Consider the following 22,444-nt stretch of genomic DNA (forward strand, 5'->3'; position numbering starts at 1 on the left):
CGGCGGCCGTCGATCCCACGCCACGAGGACACGAAGTAAGTGATTCTAAGTCGATCTAAGATACATCGACTTCAGCTACGCTATTCTCGTAGCTGAAGTTGCGTATCTTAGATCGATCCCTCTCCCCTAGTGTAGACCAGGCCTTAGAGTCAACAACTTGCATGGTTAAATCCTGGCCTCATCCATCTGTTTTGAGTTTTGGCCAGGGAAGAGGTCATTAGAAGCTTTGATGAAAGCTGCTTCAGTGGAATGCAAAAGACAAAAAATGGATTGGAGAGGATTAGGAATGGAATTGGAGGAGAGGAACTCTAGACAGTAGTTGTGGACTGTGCATTCAATCAACTTAGAGATGAAAGGGAGAACAGGTGTTAGAGAAGCAAGGGTTTTTTTTTTGTTTTTTGTTTTTTTAAAGTGTTCTCAACTCTCCCAGATCTCATCCCTTATTTTATCCCCTTTCCTCACCACAACTGCTTGCTGCAACAGATCTCCAATGCAGCTCACAGATGTGTTCACTCTATTCCTTCACATCAAAGGCCAGAAGTTTACAATGATGGATTTGTTATTAGGGCATTAAATGACAAGGCTCTGTAACATCATTATGTAGAACCATGAAAATTTTTTCAAGACATTGCATTCTCAAATGTATTCCTTAGTTTGACATTCCACCGCAAGATTTAATCTGTGTTGTGGCACCTGTGAAAAGGATCTTAAAAAGGCAAAAATAACAGGAGTGCTTGTGGCACCTTAGAGACTAACAAATTTATTAGAAAAAAGGCAAGACTCCTGCTACAGAAAGTAGAGATTTTTAGTAACATAGGAATTGCCATACTGGATCAGACATTGTCACACCTTGTCTAATCCAGCACCAACAGTGGCCAGCACCAGATGCTTCAGAGGAAGGTTTAAGACCCCTGCAGTGGTAGATGTGGGGTAATATGCCCCCCATTAGATCTTATTCTGGTCTCTAACAATTAGAGATTTGCTTGCCCTGAAGCATGAGATTCAATATCCTGTCAAAAAAAATTATAATAATTAATGACAACTCTGGATATACATATAAATATTCAATCCTTTCTGAATTTGCTAAATTCTTAGCCTCAGTGACTTTCTGTGGCAATAAGTTCCACAGTCTAATTACAGGTTGTGTGTAAATTATTTCCTTTTGTCGGTTTTGAATTTCTCATCTTCAATTTCATTAAATATCCTCTTTTTGAATTATGGACAGGAGAAGTAAAGTTCCTGATCTACCTACTTTATGCCATTCATAAAGCAAGGAAAGTGATCAGGAACTGTCAGCATGGATTCACCAAGGGCAAGTCATGCCTGACTAACCTAATTGCCTTATATGATAAGATAACTGGCTCTGTGGAGGAGGGGAAAAGCAGTGGACGTGTTATTCCTTGACTTTAGCAAAGCCTTTGATACGGTCTCCCACAGTATTCTTGCCAGCAAGTTAAAGTAGTATGGGCTGGATGAATGGACTATAACGGGCGGGCAAACTTTTTGGCCTGAGGGCCGCATCGGGTTTTGGAAATTGTATGGAGGGCCGGTTAGGGGAGGGGGTGGAGGGCCGGTTAGGGGAGGGGGCCGTGGCCTGGCCCCCACCCATCTGCCCCCCCCCCTCCAGGATCCCTGCCCCATCCAACCGCCCCTTCTCCCTGTCCCCTGACCGCCTCCGGAGCCCCTGCCCCTGACTGCCCGCTGCCCCATCCAACCCCTCCTCTCATTCCTGACTGCCCCCCTGGGACCCCTGCCCCCATTCAACCCCACTGTTCCCTGCCCTCTGACCACCCCGACCCCTATCCACACCCCCGGCCCCGACCACCACCCCGAACTCCTCTGCCCTCTATACAAGCCCCCCACTCCCTGCCCCCTTACCGCATTGCCTGGCGCGCCGGTGGTTGGTGGCACTACAGCCGTGCCACCTGGCTGCAGTCAGCCAGGCCGTCGCCACAGCTCAGCACAGAGCACCAGGTCAGGCCGGGCTCTGCAGCTGCACTGCCCCAGAAGCTCGCAGCCCCGCCGCCCAGAGCACTGCGCCCGCAGCGGAGTGAGCTGAGGCTGTGGGGAAGGGGCCGGGGATAGCCTCCCGGGCCAGGAGCTCAGGGGCCGGGCAGGAGGGTCCCGCAGGCTGGATGTGGCCCGCGGGCCGTAGTTTGCCCACCCCTGGACCTTAAGGCGGATAGAAAGCTGGCTAGATCATCAGGCTCAATGGGTAGTGATCTATGGCTCCATGTCTAGCTGGCAGCCGGTTTCAAGCGGAGTGCCCCATGGGTCGGTTTTGTTCAATATCTTCATTAATGATCTAGAGGATGGCGTGGATTGCACCCTCAGCAAGTTTGCAGATGACACTAAACTGGGAGGAGTGGTAGATACGCTGGAGGGTAGGGATAGGATACAGAGGGACCTAGATAAATTGGAGGATTGGGCTAAAGAAATCTGATGAGGTTCAACAAGGACAAGTGCAGAGTCCTGCACTTAGGAAGGAAGAATCCCATGCACTGCTACAGACTAGGGACCGAGTGGCTAGGCAGCAGTTCTGCAGAAAAAGACCTAGGGGTTACAGTGGACAAGAAGCTGGATATGATTCAAGAGTGTGCCCTTGTTACCAAGAAGGCTAACTGCATTTTGGGCTGTATAAGTAGGAGCATTGCCAGCAGATCGAGGGATGTGATCATTCCCCTCTATTCGGAATTGGTGAGGCCTCATCCGGAGTACTGTGTCCAGTTTTGGGCCCCATACTACAAGAAGAATGTGGAAAAATTGGAAGAGTCCAGCGGAGGGCAACAAAAATGATTAGGGGCTGGAGCACATGACTTATGAGGAGAGGATGAGGGAACTGGGAATATTTAGTCTGCAGAAAAGAATGAGGGGGGAATTTGATCACTGCTTTCAACTACCTGAAAGGGGATTCCAAAAAGGATGGATCTAGACTGTTCTCAGTGGTACCAGATGATAGAACAAGGAGTAATGGTCCCAAGTTGCAGTGGGGAAGGTTTAGGTTGGATATTAGGAAAAACTTTTTCACTAGGAGAGTGGTGAAGCACTGGAATGGGTTACCTAGGGAGGTGGTGGAATCTCCTTTCTTAGAGGTTAAGGTCAGGCTTGACAAAGCCCTTGACGGGATGATTTAGTTGGGGAATTAGGTCCCGATTTGAGCAGGGGGTTGGACTAGATGACCTCCTGAGGTCCCTTCCAACCCTGATATTCTATGATTCTATTATTCTATAAGATGAGTGTAAAAGGAACATCAATTGAATTTATACTTATTTTGTTGTGTGTGTATATGTATGTAAATATATATCTTTTGTCTGGTGAAAAAAATTTCCCTGGAACCTAATCCCCCAATTTGCATTAATTCGTAAGGGGAAATTGGATTTGCTTAAAGTTGCATTTTTCAGGAACATAACTACAGTGTTAAGCGAGGAGTTACTGTATATAGTGTATCCTCAGAGGAAAAAAAAAAAAAAAGCACCAACTCTGGTGTGCAGGCTATATTTACCTGTAAAGCAACATGTTTTAATGGCTACCAATCAATGAGAATCAGCTATTCCTTAGGAAAATAACTTTAAAAGTACAAATGCAAAACATGATTAAAATATGTCTTAAATCAGGGGTGGGCAAACTTTTTGGCCCAAGGGCCACATCGGGGAATAGAAATTGTATGGAGGACCATGAATGCTCAAAAAATTGGGATGTGGGAGGGGGTGTGGGATCTGCGATGGGGCTAGGGATGAGTTCGGGGTGCAGGAGGATGCTCTGGGCTGGAATCGAGGGGTTTGGAGAGCAGGAGGGGTATCAGGGATGGGGTGGGGGTTGGGGCATGGGGAGAGGCTCAGGGGTGCAGGCTCCGAGCAGCGCTTACCTCAAGCGGCTCCCGAAAGCAGTGGCATGTCCCTTCTCTGGCTCCTACGCAGAGGCGCAGCCAGGCGGCTCTGCACGCTGCCCAATCCACAGACACCGCCCCTGCAGCTCCCATTAGAGCACATAGGAGCCGGAGTGGGGCCATGCTGCAGCTTCCAGGAGCTGTGTGGTGCGGCCCCCGACCCTGCGCCCCGGCTGGAACCCTGGAGCGGGGCCAAGCCACATGGTGCGGTCCCGGACCCAGCACCCCGGACGGAGTGGGGCTGAGCTGCGTGGTGCGGCTCGCGGGCCAGCTTAACGGCCGTAGTTTGCCCACCCCTGTCTTAAATCAAGATTTCCTGCTTGCTGATTTAAATCATGATTAAAATCTGATCTAAATCAAGCCACCCCGATGTCTCCTAAAGCACACAAGAGATTCTTGTTGGTCCATTTTGGTTGTGAATTCATGGCAGGGATCATCACTTCCTTTCTATTTGTATAGCACCAAGAACATCCTAACATACAGCTTCTCACAATGACAAGCCATAGGAGTCACAATCCTTACATTATTCAGACACAAAACTAATTTGTGAAATAAAGTTGCTAGACTGCATAATTTGTCAACACAAACTGTAAAAAGTAAGGAAATAAGCAGTGATGCCATTCCACTCATCAGCCCCTCCCCCCCTTTTGTTTTTAACCTCAACTGCATCTCTTCAGCACCCACCGCCCACACACCTCCATCCTCAGCCTGAGCCACTCTCATATGCTCTTGAACTTTCCATCTGCATTTATTCCAGTGGAAGTACTGATATAGTACCAGTTCTCTGCTGCCATCATAGTTGTCTGTGCATGCTGAGGAGGCAGCCATGAGAGCCGCAACATGCTTCTACCATGCTGACTCCCTTCACCCAAGGTGAAGAAGGGCACACACATCATCCGATCTCCTGTAGAGTTGGAAGAACAACCCCTCTAAGTGTCAAGGTGCTGATGTGCTTACTAAGGCAGATCGCCCCTACTCTGTACCTGAAAAGGCTGCTCCTAAGGATCTCAGGCAGTGTACATTTGTGAATCTCACCTAAGATGATGCTCCTTGGGTGGAACATATTCTAAATCATAAATACTACATGGTAGTCAACTTAATTCTGGAATAAAAATCAATATTAGCTTACTGTAGTCTGAATTACAAGTAATTACATCTGTTTATTAAAATTACTATTAGTACCTACTCCAGCAAACACCCCATCGAGCATCGTAGAGTGGACACAGTGAAGATGATGGAAGAATACTTCTCACAGGATAGTCCATACAAGTGTTTTTTCTATTACACCAAAGGCACTGCACAGGAGAGAAACAAAGACATATTACAACCATCAGACAGCTATTTACAAACAAGGGCCCCAATACTACAGTCCATAGACAGAATTTCAAATTAAGTGAGTATAAATGCTGTGTCCTGTGATCTTGAAAAATGAAGCCCTATATGAATTATGGAAGCCCCGGTTGCAGTTCTATAGTTAGGGCTATACTGAATTCATACTTAGAAAAAACTTTCAAATAATGGTGTTAAATATGAAAAAAAAGTATATCCTCCCCATAATTGTAGCACTTACTCTTCAAGTACTGAATGATCTAATATTTAAGTAATCTGTCAATTTGAGTCAGAGTCGTAGAATTCAAGGCCAGAACAGATCACTAGAGCATCTAGTCTGACCTGCTGCAAATCACAGGCTAACACCACTACTCACACACTAAACCCAACAGAAAATGAGACCAAAGTAAATGAGACCCACAAGAGACTAGACTGGGGAGACGGATTCTTCCTAAAAGTGGTGGTGGGGAGCGGGGGGAAGCATGAGGCCTTGCCCCATAGCCAAGCCAGAGCCAGGCCGGGGAGCCGAGCCACTCCAGCTGGCCGGAGGGGGGCGCCTGAGAGCAGCCCTTGTCCTGTGTCTCTGCCCCCTTGGTCTCCCGCCAAGGGCAAGTAGAGGGACCACGGTGCCCTACAGCTGCCCGCATGATACTTATCCCAACCTGCTCCGGCTTCCAACCTAGCTGGGGGCCAGGGCCTCAGGGGTCAAAGAGCCATAGCCAGGCTATGGTAAGAGCCATCTGGCAACAGTCCCTGGTCAAAGCATCCCTTCCACGCAGAGGTGCGCGTTTCCTGTCCGGGAGCGTGTGAGCCATTTACAGCCACTAGTGTGACCAAGGACAGCTACCGGTGAGCCTGGTGCCCGCCACAGTGAGCAGGGTTGGGGCAGTACAGCCATGCCAGAAGAGCTGCCCAGGCTAGGTGCTGGCTTGTGCGAGTGGCAGCCTGACATACTGCTGCTTTTGTCGCTGAGATTCCTAGCCCAGTCGCTGGCTATGGCCCTGCTTGTCTTGCTCGTTGTCGCTGGAGCCCTGCTACTCAGCGGACATCCGCTTTATATCCGCAGACATCCACAGATAGAAATTTTGTATCCACGCAGGGCTCTACCCACAGTATTCCTGGCACCTTTTTCACTGCCACCCTGCACAATGGGTTCTTCTTTTCAATTCTCTAGATCTCTTTCCAATGGCACTAAATACTTCCCAAGTACACAAATTCTCTTACGATTCAGCTTCTCTCCTGAAACTTTATTCAAGAGCTCTTCTTCTACCTTCCCTACATGCACAACTTCAGTTTTTGTTAACACCTTCAAACACAGATGCCCATTCTGATACCTTATTTACCAATTACTCTTTGCTGTCAGACAAAAGGGCCAGATCGTCAGCATGTGTTAGTTTTCTGTCTCCCCACCAGCTTGGTTCTCCTACTAATTAACTCCTTAACTAGGATGAAAGAGAAGTGGACTCACTGTCTCAATCCAATCACCTTAAAACTCTCCGAAATTCCATATATTGTTACCACCTGAGCTCTTGACCTTCAAGACAGCTCCTCTATTATCTCCACTTCCTTAAGTCCCTCTCCCTTCAATATTCCAAATACCAGCTTCTGCAGAACCAACTCATATGCTTTCTCAAGATCATTAGATACTGAATAGCAGTTATGCCCTCCATTTATCATTCTTTCAAATGTCTCATTGCAAATATTGTCTATAGTACTCCTTTCCTTTCTTAAAGCGATGTTGCACCTCTCCTATATATTCCTCCTATTATTTTTTAACTACAAATACCATTAAGCTCTAATCATAATTGTATGGTTATTGAATAGTGTTGCTACGGGGCACAGTTAAGATTGTTTGGGTGCCTTAACTGTGCATTTCAATACCTTAATGTGTTTAGATTTTTTTTAAATTTTATCTCAATTCTGAATTTTGTGGAATTGCTGTAATTCCAACATGGCTATAATGTTTTTTCCTCTTAAAGTACTGATTTGTACTCAGCCTTAATTCTAGTTTAATTTTTATCTGGGAATATAATATTGACACTAATTCAGAATTCCTTCACCACACAAATGTATCAATGAAGAAATGTAGAATGGGGTTTTAATAGGAGCCCTTTCCAGATCACGTTTTAATAGGACCTACTCACTGCAGGAAGAGATTTCATCTAGAAACTATTAGTGATCCAATTGTACCACCAAGAAAATAGCTCTTAGAACCATGATCTATTTTGCAGAGTATGCTGTTTTGTTTCTCTTTACAGGAGTCATGTTAGAAAGCCACATGCAGAAAATAAAGTTTTGACATCAATGAGATAATCATTCTCTTGCAGGTGGGGGAAGAGCAATTCATTGCTTGTGGTGCATGTTGCTTTGGTTCAAATAATCTTTCTGAAAAGACTGGCACTTCACTTTACTAAGAACATCTAAACAAACAGAATGCTTTAATTTCCCCAAAATGAATATCTTTATAGGATCAATTTTATACAAAGATGTTAGATGGTGCTTGTTGGTGTTGGCTGTTATAATATGCAAGATAAACTGTATGAATATATGAAGAACAGCCAGCCTAATATCAGCTTGACTGATAATTAGAGCCACTGCTAAACTGCTGCTGGCTGTAATAGTGTGGAAAGGTCAACTTTAGCACTTTCTGGAGACTGCCTATGTAACTATTAATGCATGCAGCCTCAAGGGCAGAAGAATTGGTATGAGATAGAATTTTCTTATTTTACCCTGCGCTCTTTAGCAGATTTATTCTTGATATCAAAACAGGAACTGCCTTACTACAGCTATTTTTTTTTTAAATTAAAGAAAGCTACAAGACAACCAAATTTTACTAGTATTATGAAACACTTGTCTAACTTAGGTTCTCAAATTCATGACAGTCTACAATTGAAACTATTTTGCTGTCTATTTAGGCAAAGATTATCATCATAGTTTGCACTGTATTTTGATATTATAGGACCCAAATTTACATTGGAATCTGTTAGTACAGACTCTGGATCTTACATGATGTCCAAGTGAGCTTGTGGCATAAGGCAGTACTCATTATCAGGATAATATCTTATTAGACTCCTGACAGAATCCCCGGGTGCAGAATTTATATTTCCCACATATTTCTGTGCTCTCCACACAGAAAAATGCAAAAGAAATCAGGGGAGTGGGGGGTGGGGGAAGAGAGAGAGAATACACGCCTCTTCCCAGGCAGTGTGCCTGGAGCAGCCTCAGAGATACAAATCACTGCAGGAGGAGGGGAGCTGAGCCTGCATGCCTGCTTGGGGGGGGGGGGGGGGGGGGAAGAGACCATCGCTGTCCCTCTTGCTTGCTACTGCGGGGGGGGGGGGGGGGAGGGAGGGAGGGGTCAGCGCTGTAGGTCTTTTTAATTATGCAGGAGGAAGGCTCTTTCCCCAAGGCAGAAATGTGTAGTGATATTGTTAATGTTCCTATTGTTAGTTAACTGTTCCCATTCTCAATCAATTCCCCAAGGAGCATAAAACCTGTAAAAGTTTTAAGGCCCCTACATTGCCAGAGTGATGTAAAGCCTTATAAATGACAGTAGGTGAATCAGCTAGAAAGATCTATGTGTTTTCGCACTTTTTTCCAAAGTGGCACAATGTGGTCAGATTACAGCTCAGGATTTATTTTACTTACCCATTAAAAAAAAGAGACTTTGAGGGCAAATAAAACATTTACCAAGCAGTCAATAAAAGGTCAGAACAATCGGAAGCAAACACTTCCCAACACAAACACAGCCAAGTCCAGGACAATGATTAGCAAAACTGTATAACTTTCATGTGTGAAAGTCTGAGAAATTTAAAATGACATTCCAGTTTGGGTGTTTTTGGCGCTGTTTGGAGTTCTGTAATGTAATTTAAATGAAAATCCAGGATAATAACTGGAATGTAGGGTATTAATTACCAAGTATTTGTAACTTAAGTTTCCTGTGTTTAGGAAATGCTGAATAGTTATTGTAACTTTTTTCTGTATTGTAGTTTAAATAAATTACCAAAACAACTGAAACTGATATGATTATATTGCATTATTTTGACAAAAAATATGTAGAATTTTGCAGAATTTTTAATTTTTTGATACAGAATCCCCCTGGAGTATTATCATCAAAGTAGAACAATTCTTAGTCTCATGAATGCATCAAAATGCTGCTTCCGCGATCTTCTATAATTAGAGTTACAGCATGCATGGGACTAATCTCTGTCACTCAGATAAGTCACTGCTGTTTTAAAAAGCTGTGTGTAATTTATTAGTGTCAATTTGCTTTATTTTTAGTTTTTTTTATTTTTGCTAGTATGTCTGAAATTGATTTTAGTAATAAACTTTAAGGACTAATTCTGGCCAAAACAAGGTATGAGGGGAATGGTAAAGAGCCAATTAAAAAAAAAAAATCCAATTTTCTCAAATGTCTAGGAAAAAAAATTAGGCTTTTTTAAAAACAGGGAAAGAGGCAATATATACACACCCAGGCGAAAGATTTTAATATGCAATGTAAAGTAGTCTTGTTTGTATTACGTCTCTTGTTTTGGAGCTTCTTGTTCCAGTCACCATCAAGCCACCATGCATGCGTACAAACAGGAAGAATAGAAGCCTCTTTTTGACTGCATCCAGTGCCAGACATCCTACAGATGGTCTGTCAAGAGGTACAGTGTTCAGCAGATAACATAACTGGTAATGTTATAACCACAACAAAAAGAATGCCATTAAGCTCTCTTTTCAGAAGTCAATACAGAATGTTCAGTTACAAGATTTAAGGGCTCAGGCCATAATTTTTCAGATGTGGTACCTAAAATAAGGGACCTGAAGTCTACATTTAGGCACCTAAATAAAAGTGGCCTGATTTCTAAAATGCAGAGTACCCACAATGGAAGCTGCAACTGTTCCAGAAACTCCGAAGATGAGAACACTTTTATTTAGGTGCCAGAAGTTTGAACATTCTGACCTATATAGTAGGGATGGTAAAAAACTAAACCAAGCACTAAATCAAGCTATATTAGGTCGACTCACACCCAACTGCAGTAATTACTGCGGTGATGCACGTCCACACTACACTCCTTGGATCGGTGGTGAGCATAGTCACCAGGAGCACTTCCCCCGACCTAAGAGGCTGGCTGCCCCACAGGCTTCGGGCAGGCTGGGCTCCTCCCCCGCCACGCTCCTCATTCCCTGCCAGCGGAAGCCACCCTGGGCTTCTCGCCCCAGGAGAGCGGGGTCCAGCTGCCTTGGCTTCTTGTTGCGCCCCCAACCTGCTCCCTGCCAGGCTACTGGCTGGGTGTGGGGGTCCCCCCCACCAGGCTTCTCACCCCAGCTCCAAGCCAGGAGCAGGGTCCAGCCACCCAGCTCTCCAGGGAAGCAGAAGGCAGCTGCCAGGCTTTCTTGTCAATTTCACAGCTCCTGTTGTGAAACTGACAAGACAGCCAATTTAACAGATAACCACACAGACACTGCATCACCCTAACAGCACCAACATAAACCTTATACCTCTTGTGGAGGTGGAGTTATTATGTCAGTGTAGTAGGGCACTTACATCGGTGGGAGGAAGGCTGTAATGCAGACATTGATAATTACTGTGTAGTGTAGCCCAGCCCTAAGATTTAGTAGAAATTTTTATCGTCTATTCCCCAAATGCTTATTTTCATTTTCTGCTGCCATCTATTTTACTACCAAAATGAGCAGCTGGGTATTTTTCTATTTCAACAATTAAAAAAATCATTTCCAGTGATCTAATGCCTTTACATTACATACATAGATGCTAATGGTTTAGTTCTTCCTGCCTTTTATATTATTTTTATGTGAATCGGCTCAGTCAAGTCTAACCTCATCTCTCCAAGGTCAGCCCTGATGATATTAAGGCAGTCTCACTGCATCATCCATCATTCTGTCACCAAAGGAAGTATATACACTGTCAATAGTTTGATAGATTTTGAAGATAACATATCTACATTTCTCTTGGTGTCTTCAGCACACCCCTGTGGATTTATTTTCTTCTCAGTGCACCTGAGTAGTTCTCACTTGTGTTAATGGAAAGTGTGTATGGGGTGTGTGTGTGTCAGGAATACACCTATTAACATGCCAACATTTTAGTACTTACAAGTAGCATCTATTCAAAGAGAAAATGCTAAAAAGCTTCCTATACATAGCCAAGTCAGTGATAAGTGAATTCATCAATAGTTACAAGCTCATCCTAGATGACTCACATTTACCTTCTCCTGTCTTCTACTTCAAAGATGATGAGCACCCTTATTTATTGCTTTGCTAGTCTCATGTTGGGCTAGTGGAGGGCTAACAGCACACACAGTGAGCAACTATCCCAGTACAGAGAGAATCAGCATATTTCATCTTATTGTTTTAAAATTTGCTGTCACAAGGCTAATCGGGACTAAATGAAATGACCCATTACAACAGAGTAACATAGGTGGGAGAACAAGACTCTTTACTTTTTCTTAGTGAAAAAATGTTTTACAATAATTTCTACTTTTTCATTAGCTGGATGAACAAGTAATGCTTTATATGATGCTGGCAAATCAAGTGCCAACTCTGGACAAAGCTGAAGGCTTTAGCTAAGAACTGACAAACTCATAGCTGGAAACCAAACCAGCTCACCTATATGTTAGTATTGTTCAAAATAAGTATTAGTCTTATAATAATGTATTTAGTGTTTAGACTCTATAAAATGCTTGTAAGTTACTGCATGCAGTAATCTCACTTGCAATGTCTGTTTTTCCTGCTATAAGGAAATATGTAAACTTTGCTTTATAACTTTGAAAACGTTTGCTCTGGGCTTGTGAACCCAGGCATGGGAATCATTCCCCCACCCATTCAGGAAACTTATCAAGATTAAACAGGCCATTAAGGAACATTGCAACACAAAGAATAGGTGAATGGCCTTATTGAATCTTGGAAATGCAACGTGCAAGGGAGCTCATCTCCTATACTGGAAGACTAAGGCTTTGGCTACACTTGTGGATTCACAGTGCTGAAGCGCAAGTGTAGTCGCGCCGCCAGCGCTGCGAAATCTCTCTCGCAGCGCTGCAAGTACTCCACCTCTCCGAGAGGAATAGCTTACAGCACTGCGAGGGAGCGTGCAGCGCTGCAGGTGCTGATTACACTGGTGCTTTACAGCGCTGCACTCGCTGCGCTCAGGGGGGGTGTTTTTTCACACCCCTGAGCGCAGCAAGTGCAGCGCTGTGAATTGCCAGTGTAGCCAAGGTCTAAATGTAAAAGATAAAAGAGGGTCACAAGAGAATTTTCATGTCTTTGCTGTTTGCATACTCACAGGGCCAGAGACTCTAAACTGAACCAAGAGATCCTCCAGGGTTATCCCTGGATTTGCGGAAACACATTGTGAATTGACAGATCGCTACAACTCTCACTTTTAGGATTTAGATTGCAACTCATTTGTGTATACAGTAACGCCTCACTTAATGTCCTCCCGCTTAACGTTGTTTCGAAGTTATGTGGCTGCTCTATTAGGGAAACATACTGGTTTTTACAAGGGAGCACTGCACAAGTTCCTCTTCTCTGCCTCCTCCCCCTCCCTTCCTCCCTCCCAGTGCTTTCCCCGCCTCCGCTTAGGACTTTCTGGAAGGGAGGAAGGGAGCGAGCGGGGAAGCTACCCCTCCCCCCCCCGTCCAAGCAGGCAGGGCCACCCAGAACGCAGGGGCTTTAGGGGCTGCAGGGCCCTGGGCTAAGGGGGCCCCGGCCTGCAGCCCTAAAGCCCCTTTCGGAATGAGGCTGTGAGAGCACGGGCCGGAGGACTCAGGAGGAGCAGGGGCAGCCGTGCAGTCAGCGGCCGGAGAGAAGCGGCGCTTTCCCCTTCAAAGCCGGCTGGAGAGAAGCACCCCACCCTGAGCGCCCTCCCACACCCTAACTCCCTCCCAGACCCTGCACCCCCACCCTGAGCGCCCTCCCGCACCCTAACTCCCTCCCAGACCCTGCACCCCCACCCTGAGCGCCCTCCCACACCCTAACTCCCTCCCAAACCCTGCACCCTCAGCCCTGAGCCCCAGGGGTAAGCCAGGGACACCTCCCCACCACAGTACAGTTCAGTACTGTACAGTATATAATGCCTTTTGTCTGCCCCCAAAAAATTTCCTTGGAATCTAAGCCCCCACATTTACATTAAATCGAATGGGAAAATTGGATTTGTTTAACATCGTTTCACTTAAAGTTGCATTTTTCAGGAACATAACTACAATGTTAAGTGAGGAGTTACTGTATGTTTGTTTGTTTTAACCTGTAAATAACTTTTTCCTAGTTAATAAATCTTTAGATAGTTTATTACAGGACTGGCTACAGGCAGTGTCTTTGGTGTAAGATCTAGGGTACCAAGTGATCTGGAGTAAGTAACTGGTCTCTTGGGACTGGAAGCAACCCGAGTATTTTGTGATATTAAGTGACCATTTATCATTAAGTCCAGCTTGCCTGGGTGGCAAGATAGACTGGAGAGCCTAAGGGGACTGTCTGACTCTACAACAAGACCGATATAGTGATCCAGGAGTTCACAATTGTTCCTGTGTTGGTAAAATCTAATTATAAAACATATCACCAGTTTGGGGTGTCTGCACTGCTTTTGACAGTCTGCTCCGAGGTAGGCACACAGCCACGAGCCACTCCAGACAGCATGACTCTTTCTAATGGCTTATACTGTTTTGCTATCTCCTTCCCCACTCCCCTCTGAGCCTGTGCAGCACAGCTAAGGAGTTAGCTGTAGTAAGACATTTCAGCATCATCTCATTAAACGTAAGCATCACCAGATTCTCTGACCCCAAAATAGTAAAAAGATGACAAAACTTACTGAAACATTTTTTAGACATTCTTCACAGGACTTGAAGGAGGAATTAGAGCATGCTAGAAAAAAAGAATATCAAAGTTATAAACTTTTTTTTAATCAATAGTGTCAAATAATATAACTTTTTAATCACAGCATGTATACACAAAAATGTAATCTCATCTACCAAATACATGCAAAGAAGGAATGGTGAGTTCACTTCTTTATTTTAAATCAAAGCTTTCATTTCCACTAGTATTTTAACAAGTAAAACGACACTGAACACTCAATTTCACCTCCACACTGTTTAGGAAAAAAGTTATGCCCATGCCTGGCTCTAATTTGCAAAAGTAAGATCAGTGAAAGAGGACTGTTCTCTCTAAGATGATTACGAAAGACTTAACCCGTGACCCATGAGTTTTGAGCCTGCCTACATCTTTGCTGAAATTCTAAATCTCTTGCAGTTCAATTTGAAGGAAACTCTGAGCTCTGCAGCTTTGGAAGCAGAAGCCAAGCAATGCCTAACCCAGATTTAGTACCAAATTTTCCTCCTTTCCATAAAAAGTCTCAAGAACTTTTTTAAAAGGTTTCAAAAATAAAGCCTCATGACAGGCATGTTCTCATTCTAAGAGGAAAAAACTTTCTGAAGACAGGAGACCAAATTACTTAGCAAAAAGCTCAACAAGAACTGTTAAGGGATGTTTTAAAAGCCACATGATATAGGAAGAGTTAATCTAGATTTTAGTTAGGTTTTACAATGAAAAAAGTATCTTCAAGCACAGAAAACCCATTGTTGTTCATATTGCCTGAGGATGATTACAGTCATAACTAGTAGCTATTTTTCAGCGGCAGGTAACAGGATGCAACTTGTTTTAATCATTACAGAAAAAGTTTAGAGGTTAATGTTTGTGAAAAGCCATCCTGACAGCCCTGGAGTCTGATCCTTCATCCACAGCACAGATAGAATAGCTTCTCACCGGCCCAATGAGGTGCCTCAGTCCTGACCTAAATGGACCACGTCTAGAGACTAAAAGATAGTTCAGTCTACTTGCCCAACCAATCCTTGATTTTCTAGCTACTCTGCCAAAAGGCATTCCAATTGTAATTTTTTGTGTGCGGATACCTATCCATTAGAAACTGGCATGGCAACATATAGCAAGTCATCAGATGGTAATGACTTTTAGTCAGGTATGTAGTTCTACTTTTACACAGCCATCCATTAGTCATAAATAGATAAGAAATTTTTTAAGTCTACAAAAATTGTCAAAGAGCTTACTTAATGTTTCTTTTTCCAAAACATCTAGAAGATATTTGAACTACTACATTTCATAATTCATTGTCCTGCTGCTTTGACATTAATTCTTAGCATAACACAAATTTGTGATGTACTAGTATATTCAGATTAATAAATTAAATAAATAAATTTAACCCCTCTCCCCCCCCCCCCCCCACTGATTAGTTCACATTGTATCAAGTAGCCAATTCAATGAAGAAACTCAAATTCTAATAGTATGGCCAGTACACCAACCTCAAGCAAAAAATAGAAATAAAAATTTAGAAAAATTCATAAAGCCTATAGCAAATATTCCTTAACTCTGTAAATTTAAGTTTTCAGTAACATTATGCCACATGGGCAAAAAAACATTCACAATGATCAGAGCTAGAAAAACAAGTTTCTAAATGAAGTTCAGGAAATTGGTTCATTCAGTGCACTGGTATTGTCAGAAAGGTATGGGAATACCAGGGATTTTTAAATTTTCTTTTAAATGGATGACCTTCTATAATGGAAGTCATTCAAAGTACAAAGGAAGCGAAAACCCACAAGAACTACATCAAGAAAGTAAATAGGGTGCAGGACCAGTTCAACTCAGTGAAATTTCACAGGCTCTCGAGAAGATTTGGCAGATAACCTAAAACCTTGCATGCTCTTTAAAGGATTGGGGCCTGAATAAAAGAACCAATGATTTCTTTAGATTTATAAAAATAAACAGCACAATTATAAAAGCTCTAAATACCAAATATTAAAAATTCCACAATCAGAATATACTCCTCTTACAAAGTAGCAGTTCACAATTTATAAACACTCCACTACACCAGATGCCCTATTCTGTACGATCAAAATTACCAGAGAAAAACAATAACGACATTTTAAAATATTTTATTTATTGTTGTTACAACACCTAAGATTACTGTAAGTGAAAGCTTGGAGAAATATATTTTCTAATTTTCATTTTGTTTTACTCTGTGCACTTTACAGCACAGCTTACAGCAGTTTTCACTATTTGCTTTGCAGTCAGGTACAGCTTTCCCTTCCCTGTTTGTGTTGGTCTTTCAAACAACAACAGGGGAGAGAGAACAAAACATTTTTAAATATAGGAAAATGCAATCAAAACCAAATATTGGTAGGTAGATTCAGAAGCCAGTCTAGTACTTGGAAACTACTTTCAAGTCTTTTTAACACAACTGGATTTCACGTTGACAATGTATCCAAAAAATTTCAAGATTCTAAGGCTTTATCTTTACTAGGAAAAAGAGGTGTATTTTTCACACACATTAAAAATCAAAACTTGCCTTTTCTACACAGTTTTTGTATTGGGTTGGCTATTTCAGGTAGGGATGTGATTTTTTTTTAACCCCAATAGTTATATCAGTACAACCTTGCATGGAAACAGTTGCATCAGTATAAAGGTGCCTGATAAGTAGTGGTAAATAATGAAGACATCAAGTCCTTGATTCAGAATGATCTGGATCGCTTGATAAATTGGGTGCAAGCAAACAATATGCATTTTAATATGGCTAAATGTAGATTTATACATGTACAAAGAATGTAGTCCACACTTACAGAAAGGGGGACTCTATCCTGGGAAGAAGTGACTGAAAAAGATTCAAAGGTTGTGGTGGATAATCAGCTGAACATGAGCTCCCATTGTGCTGCTGTGGCCAAGTGAGTTAACGTGATGCATAAACAGGGGACTCTTGAGTAGGATTAGAGAGGATAGTTGGTACAATGTGATCGCTGCTGGAATATTGTGTCTAGTTATGGTGCCCACAGTTCAGGAAGGATGTTGATAAATTGGAGAGGGTTCAGAGAAGAGCCATGACAATGATTGAGGGATTAGAAAAAATGCCTTGTAGTCAAAGACTCAAAGAACTCAATCTATTTATTTTAACTAAGAGAAGTGACTTGATTACAATCTATAAGTATCTACATGGGGAACAAATATTTAATACTGTGCTCTTCAATCTAGCAGAGAAACGAATAACAAAGGAAGCTGAAACTATTTCCTGGCTGAATTTGTCTAATTTTTTAACAGTGTGAGTAATTAACCACTGGGACAATTTACCATGGGTCATGGTGGATTCTCCATCATTGACAATTTTAAAATCAAAACAGCCTGTTTTTCCTAAAAGATATGCCCTAGGAATTATTTTAGAGGAGTTCTACAGCCTGTTATACCAGAGGTGAGACTTGATGATCACAATGAACCTTTCCGGCCTTGGAATCTATGAATCTCATACAGGATTAAGCTACCATGATATTTAGCATCCTTATACCACTATAACTGCATCCACACTAGTGGGTTGTACCACTTTAACTATACCAACACAGTTAAAGCTGTATAATTTTTGTACGTAGAAAAGCTGTAAGATTTTAACGTGCGTTAAAATACACCTTTCCACCACACCTAGACATGGCCTAAAAGGAAATGAAGAGCTGAACGTAGCAAGTACATAATTCCCACAGTGCAAGTAATTAATGTTTAGAGTCAGATTTGCATTCTCAGAGCACACTATTTTACAGAGGTGTTAGCTGCTCTGGCTCTTGTTGGTTCATCCCTAATATTTTAGTAGCAGAATAAAAAAAAGTTCACTTTTGTCACAATATGTTGATCAGCTGGTGGGGGGGGGGAGGAGGAAGAGAGGAAATTTAATAATCCTTTTCATGGAGAAATCTTTGTGGAAGAGAGCTGGTCTGCTCAGATTGAATCCTGAGTATTCATTACAATGTACTTCTCACAATCTAATCTAATGAAAACCAACCATATAAAAACATTTTCTTATAACATCTGTCAGTAACTATTAAAGTTGAAGATATTTTTACCAAGAGCCTTCAATGGCCTGGCACAGTTCTGGTGCCCAGAGGATAACTAGTATGGCAGCAGTCCATCAATCTAGAACACCTCAACCGTCCCACATTATAAAACCCATCCCTCACATATAGAGCCAACACACAGATGATGTATTCTCTCGTCTTCAAACCTTTTGAAAACCCTGCTGTTCTACCAAGCTGACCAGTACTAAAACAAGAATGAACGGCATGAGGATTTTAGCTAAAATGCAGACATTTGTGACTCTACCACTAATCTCTTGGAGGCAGCCATTTTATTTGTCTAGCATACTTTCTCTGGAGCATAGCCCCATCTCACAATAACAGTGCTGTACAAAGAGACTTGATCTACGCTATGGGTTAGATCGACGTAAGACCTACAAAATTAAGTTTTTTTTGTAGGAGGGATAGCTCAGTGATTTGAGCATTGGCCTGCTAAACCCAGGGTTGTGAGTTCAATCCTTGAGTGGGCCACTTAGGGATCTGGGGCAAAATCAGTACTTGGTCCTGCTAGTGAAGGCAGGGGGCTGGACTCAATGACCTTTCAGGGTCCCTTCCAGTTCTATGTGAGAGAGAGAGAGACCTCTCTCTCTATATAAGCTGACATGAGTTAGGTCAACCTACAGCCACCACAGTAATTGCTGCAGCGGTTTATGTTCACACTACACCCCCTCTGTCAGTGGTGCCAAGTATCAGAGGGGTAGCCATGTTAGTCTGTATCCACAAAAACAATGAGGAGTCCGGTGGCACCTTAAAGACTAACAGATTTATTTGGGCATAAGCTTTTGTGGGTAAAAAAACCCACTTCTTAAGATGCATCTGCACTGATTAGTGCACATCCTAACCAGGAATGCTTCCACCAATTTAACTGTGGCAGGTACTGACAGATGGAGTCCTCCCACCTCTGGCCCTGTCAGTCCTGCACTGAGCTCACAGCTGGAGATGTCCCCCCACTCCTCCTCCAAGGGGCTGACAGTCCAAGCCAGGGCAGATTGCACCCATGTAAATTTCTAGTGCAGAGCTCAGACTGTCAGCCCTGGAGGGGCTCCAGCTGTGAGTTAATTTAGGTCCATTTAATTTTGTAGTGTAGACAAGGTGTGAAGATAATCTGAAACCCTGGCCTGGCAGTTACTGCAGAAAGAATTAAAGAAAGCCCTAGGACAACCCAGTTCCTGTTTCTCTGTTATGCTTTTGTCAGGTGCCTCACTCTGGGTGAGTCACAGCAGGCCCGTCTTGGGGAAAAACTCTGCCCCTGGGGAGTTTTAGGGCAGGTCTACACATACACTAGAAATGTACACGAGTGCAGTCGAGTCTCCCCTGCCTGTGCAGCGCACCAGGCGGACTGGAGAACGGCCTGCTACTGAGGGCGGGGAAACTCTGCCGGCCCTACACGCACCAAGGCATGTGGTGGGGGGGAAGCAACCTCTGTGCCCCCCCCAGAGCCCAACCGCGCGGCGCCCCCCGGTCCAAACGCCCCCACAGCCGGGCCGCCCCCCACAGACCCAGACGCCCGCAGCCCCCAGAGCCTAAAGGCGGGGCGCCCCCCTCCCCCGAGCCCCGCGCAGCTCCCTTACTGTCCCACCCGTCCTCACCCGGCACAGTCGGGTCTCCCGGGCCCGTTCCCGACCCCGACCGGATGAGGGTCAGGCCGGGCAGCCAGAGCGCGCAGAGCCGCATAGCGTCCATCGCTGCCGGACCGGGCACTCTGCTGACTACGGGGCCGCGGCCCACACACCGCCTCCTTTCAGGGCGTGCGGGGAACCGCAGCCCCGCCCGCCGCCTCCCGCGCAGGCGCAATGCCAGCCGCGGAGCCGGGCCGGGCCGGGTCCAGCGGCCTCTAGCGGCGGCCCGCGGCTCTGCTGCTTTCGCCACCCGGCAGTTCCACGGGGGACTGCTAGGCTAGAACCCTGGGCTCGCCTGGCTGATGCCCGCCCGTGCGACCCCGGCTGCTCCAAAACGCATTGCAGGCTGGCTCCCGTGGGACTGTCTGGGAAGCAGCGGAGCTCCACTCTGTCCTCTTTTCCCTGCCCTGTGGTGTGTCTTCCCCTGATGTCATTCCCTCCCCTAGGATGGCTCAGTCTGTCTTTCCATCCTCTTTGCCCTGTAGTCCCCTCTTCTTCTCCTCCTTGCCCTTCATGGTGTGACCTCTCCTGGCCCCTTTGGGCTTCTCAGTTAGCTGGAGTTAGTACACAAGATACTGCACTGGTGCTAACCTAGCTCCAGTGAGAGTGAACACACACTTCAGAACAGCCCTGGACAGGGCCGGCTTTAGGAAGTGCGGGGACCCAATTCGAACATTTTCGGCGGGGCCCCAGCAGGGATGACTAAAAAAAAAAACCATGTAAAAAAAAGCCTTTCATTTCTTAGCAACCGGTTCCCTATAAAAAGTTCTGATTTAAGGGATGTGCCACAGTATGTATTTTTGGTACCAATAGGGTTACCATACTTCCATATTTTCCCAGACGGCGATTTAAGAACCAAAAACCTGACATCTCTGGGAAAATACGGATGTATGTTAACCCTACCTAAAGTTCTTTTTTAAAAAGATGGGCCTGAACTAGAAATGAGCTCCGTTTCACATGTGTGGGTTCCCGCCACTCCCTGGGGGTGTGCTAGGGTGACCAGACGTCCCGATTTTATAGGGACAGTCCCAATTTTGGGGTCTTTTTCTTATATAGGCTCCCATTACACCCCACCCCCTGTCTCGATTTTTCACACTTGCTGTCTGGTCACCCTAGGGTGTGCACATGTGTGGGTCCCAGCTGCTCCCTGCCCCCCTCATTGAAGCAGGTGTGCAGGGTTACTGCCCTGGGAACTGCAGGGCACCAGTGGACATGGGGCTGGCTGGAGGCAGGCCAGGGGCTGACTGGAGGTAGGGTCTGGCTGCAGGCAGGGCAAGGGGTGCGGGGCTGGCTGGAGACAGGGGTGTGTGGGGTGGGCTGGCTGGCTTCAGGCAGGGCCGCAGGGGGGTGCGGCATGGGTTGGCAGGGCTGGAGACAGAGGAGTGCGGGATTGGCTGGCTTCAGGCAGGGGGGTGCAGCAGGGGTTGGCTGGAGACAGGGCAGGAGGTGCGGGGCCAGCTGCAGGCAGGGCAGGGGGTGCAGGGCTGGTGCGGGCAGGGCAGGGAGTGCAAGGCTGGTGCGGTCAGGGGTGTGTGGGGGGCCTGTCTGGCTTCGGGCAAGACCACAGGGGTGTGTGGCAGGGGTTGGCTGGAGACAGGGCAGGGAGCGCGGTACAGGGTACAGCCCACCCTGTACGGTAAGTGCCCTCTCCTCCTCCCTCCCCCACCGGGGTAGCAGCAGCAGCCCGGGGCTTGGGGATATTTAAAGGGCTCGGGGCTCCCCTGCTTCCACCGCCCCGGCCCTGTAAATAGCCGTCGGAGCCCTGGGGAAGCGGCGGGGCTCTGGGGGCTATTTAATGGACGGGACAGCAGAGGCAGCTGGAGCCCCCCCGCTACCCCAGGGCTCTGGGGGCTATTTAAAGGGCCTGGGGCTCCCCTGCTTCTACCGCCCTGGCCCTTTAAATAGCCGAGGGAGCCCCAGGGAAGCGGCGGGGCTCCGGGGGCTATTTAAAGGACCGGGGTGGCAGAGGCAGCTGGAGCCCCCCCGCTACCCCAGGGCTCTGGGGGCTATTTAAAGGGCCTGGGGCTCCCCTGCTTCTACCGCCCTGGCCCTTTAAATAGCCGAGGGAGCCCAGGGAAGCGGCGGGGCTCTGGGGGCTATTTAAAGGACCGGGGTGGCAGAGGCAGCTGGAGCCCCCCCACTACCCCAGGGCTCTGGGGGCTATTTAAAGGGCCAGGGGCTCCCCTGCTTCTACCGCCCCGGCCCTTTAAATAGCCGAGGGAGCCCTGGGGAAGCGGCGGGGCTCCAGCAGCTATTTAAAGGGCCGGGGCGGTAGAAGCAACGGGAGCCCCGGACTTTTTAAATAGCCCCCAGAGCCCCGCAGCCCAGCAGTGGGGCTCTGGTGGCAATTTAAAGGGCCTGGGGCTCCAGCCCCTGCTGGGAGCCCCAGGCCCTTTAAATTGCCCCCTGGGGAAGCCAGGCCACCCTGGTATGGCGCACCGGCTCTTGCCGGTACGCTGTACCAGGGCTTGGGCGTGGGGCCCTCTTAGGGGCGGGGCCCAATTCAGGGAAATCGGTGGAATCGGCCTAAAGCCGGCCCTGGCCCTGGAGTTACACAGAATGACTAGCTTAGCAGAGTGATCACATTAGCTGCTTATTTGTTGTAACTGGAACTATTGCACCCCCACTACATTACTAACTCTAGCATCAGCATCCCTTGGTAACCTGTTCCAATGGTTAATTACCTTCACGGGAGCACCTTATTCCAATCTGAGTTTTTTTAA

General features: G+C 45.7%; 1 protein-coding gene across 2 annotated transcripts in view; it reads right to left on the minus strand.

The window, feature by feature from the left end:
- The window catches only part of LOC135873615 (pituitary tumor-transforming gene 1 protein-interacting protein-like), a 51,585-nt gene extending 31,723 nt beyond the window's left edge, over positions 1–19,862 (minus strand). The window contains exons 1-3 of one of the 2 annotated variants that reach the window (XM_065398249.1): positions 19,692–19,862; positions 14,019–14,071; positions 5,073–5,181 (exon numbers count right to left, since the gene is read on the minus strand). In XM_065398249.1, the coding sequence (XP_065254321.1) occupies positions 5,073–5,181; positions 14,019–14,071; positions 19,692–19,785 (256 nt within the window). In that variant the 5' untranslated portion in view covers positions 19,786–19,862. Of the gene's footprint in view, positions 1–5,072; positions 5,182–14,018; positions 14,072–19,673 lie in introns of both variants that reach the window. The other variant, XM_065398248.1, reaches the window with a different exon arrangement.
- Between the last annotated feature and the right edge of the window lie 2,582 nt (positions 19,863–22,444).

Source organism: Emys orbicularis, chromosome 2 (assembly GCF_028017835.1).
Source record: "Emys orbicularis isolate rEmyOrb1 chromosome 2, rEmyOrb1.hap1, whole genome shotgun sequence".
In the NCBI taxonomy this organism is placed as follows: domain Eukaryota; kingdom Metazoa; phylum Chordata; order Testudines; family Emydidae; genus Emys; species Emys orbicularis.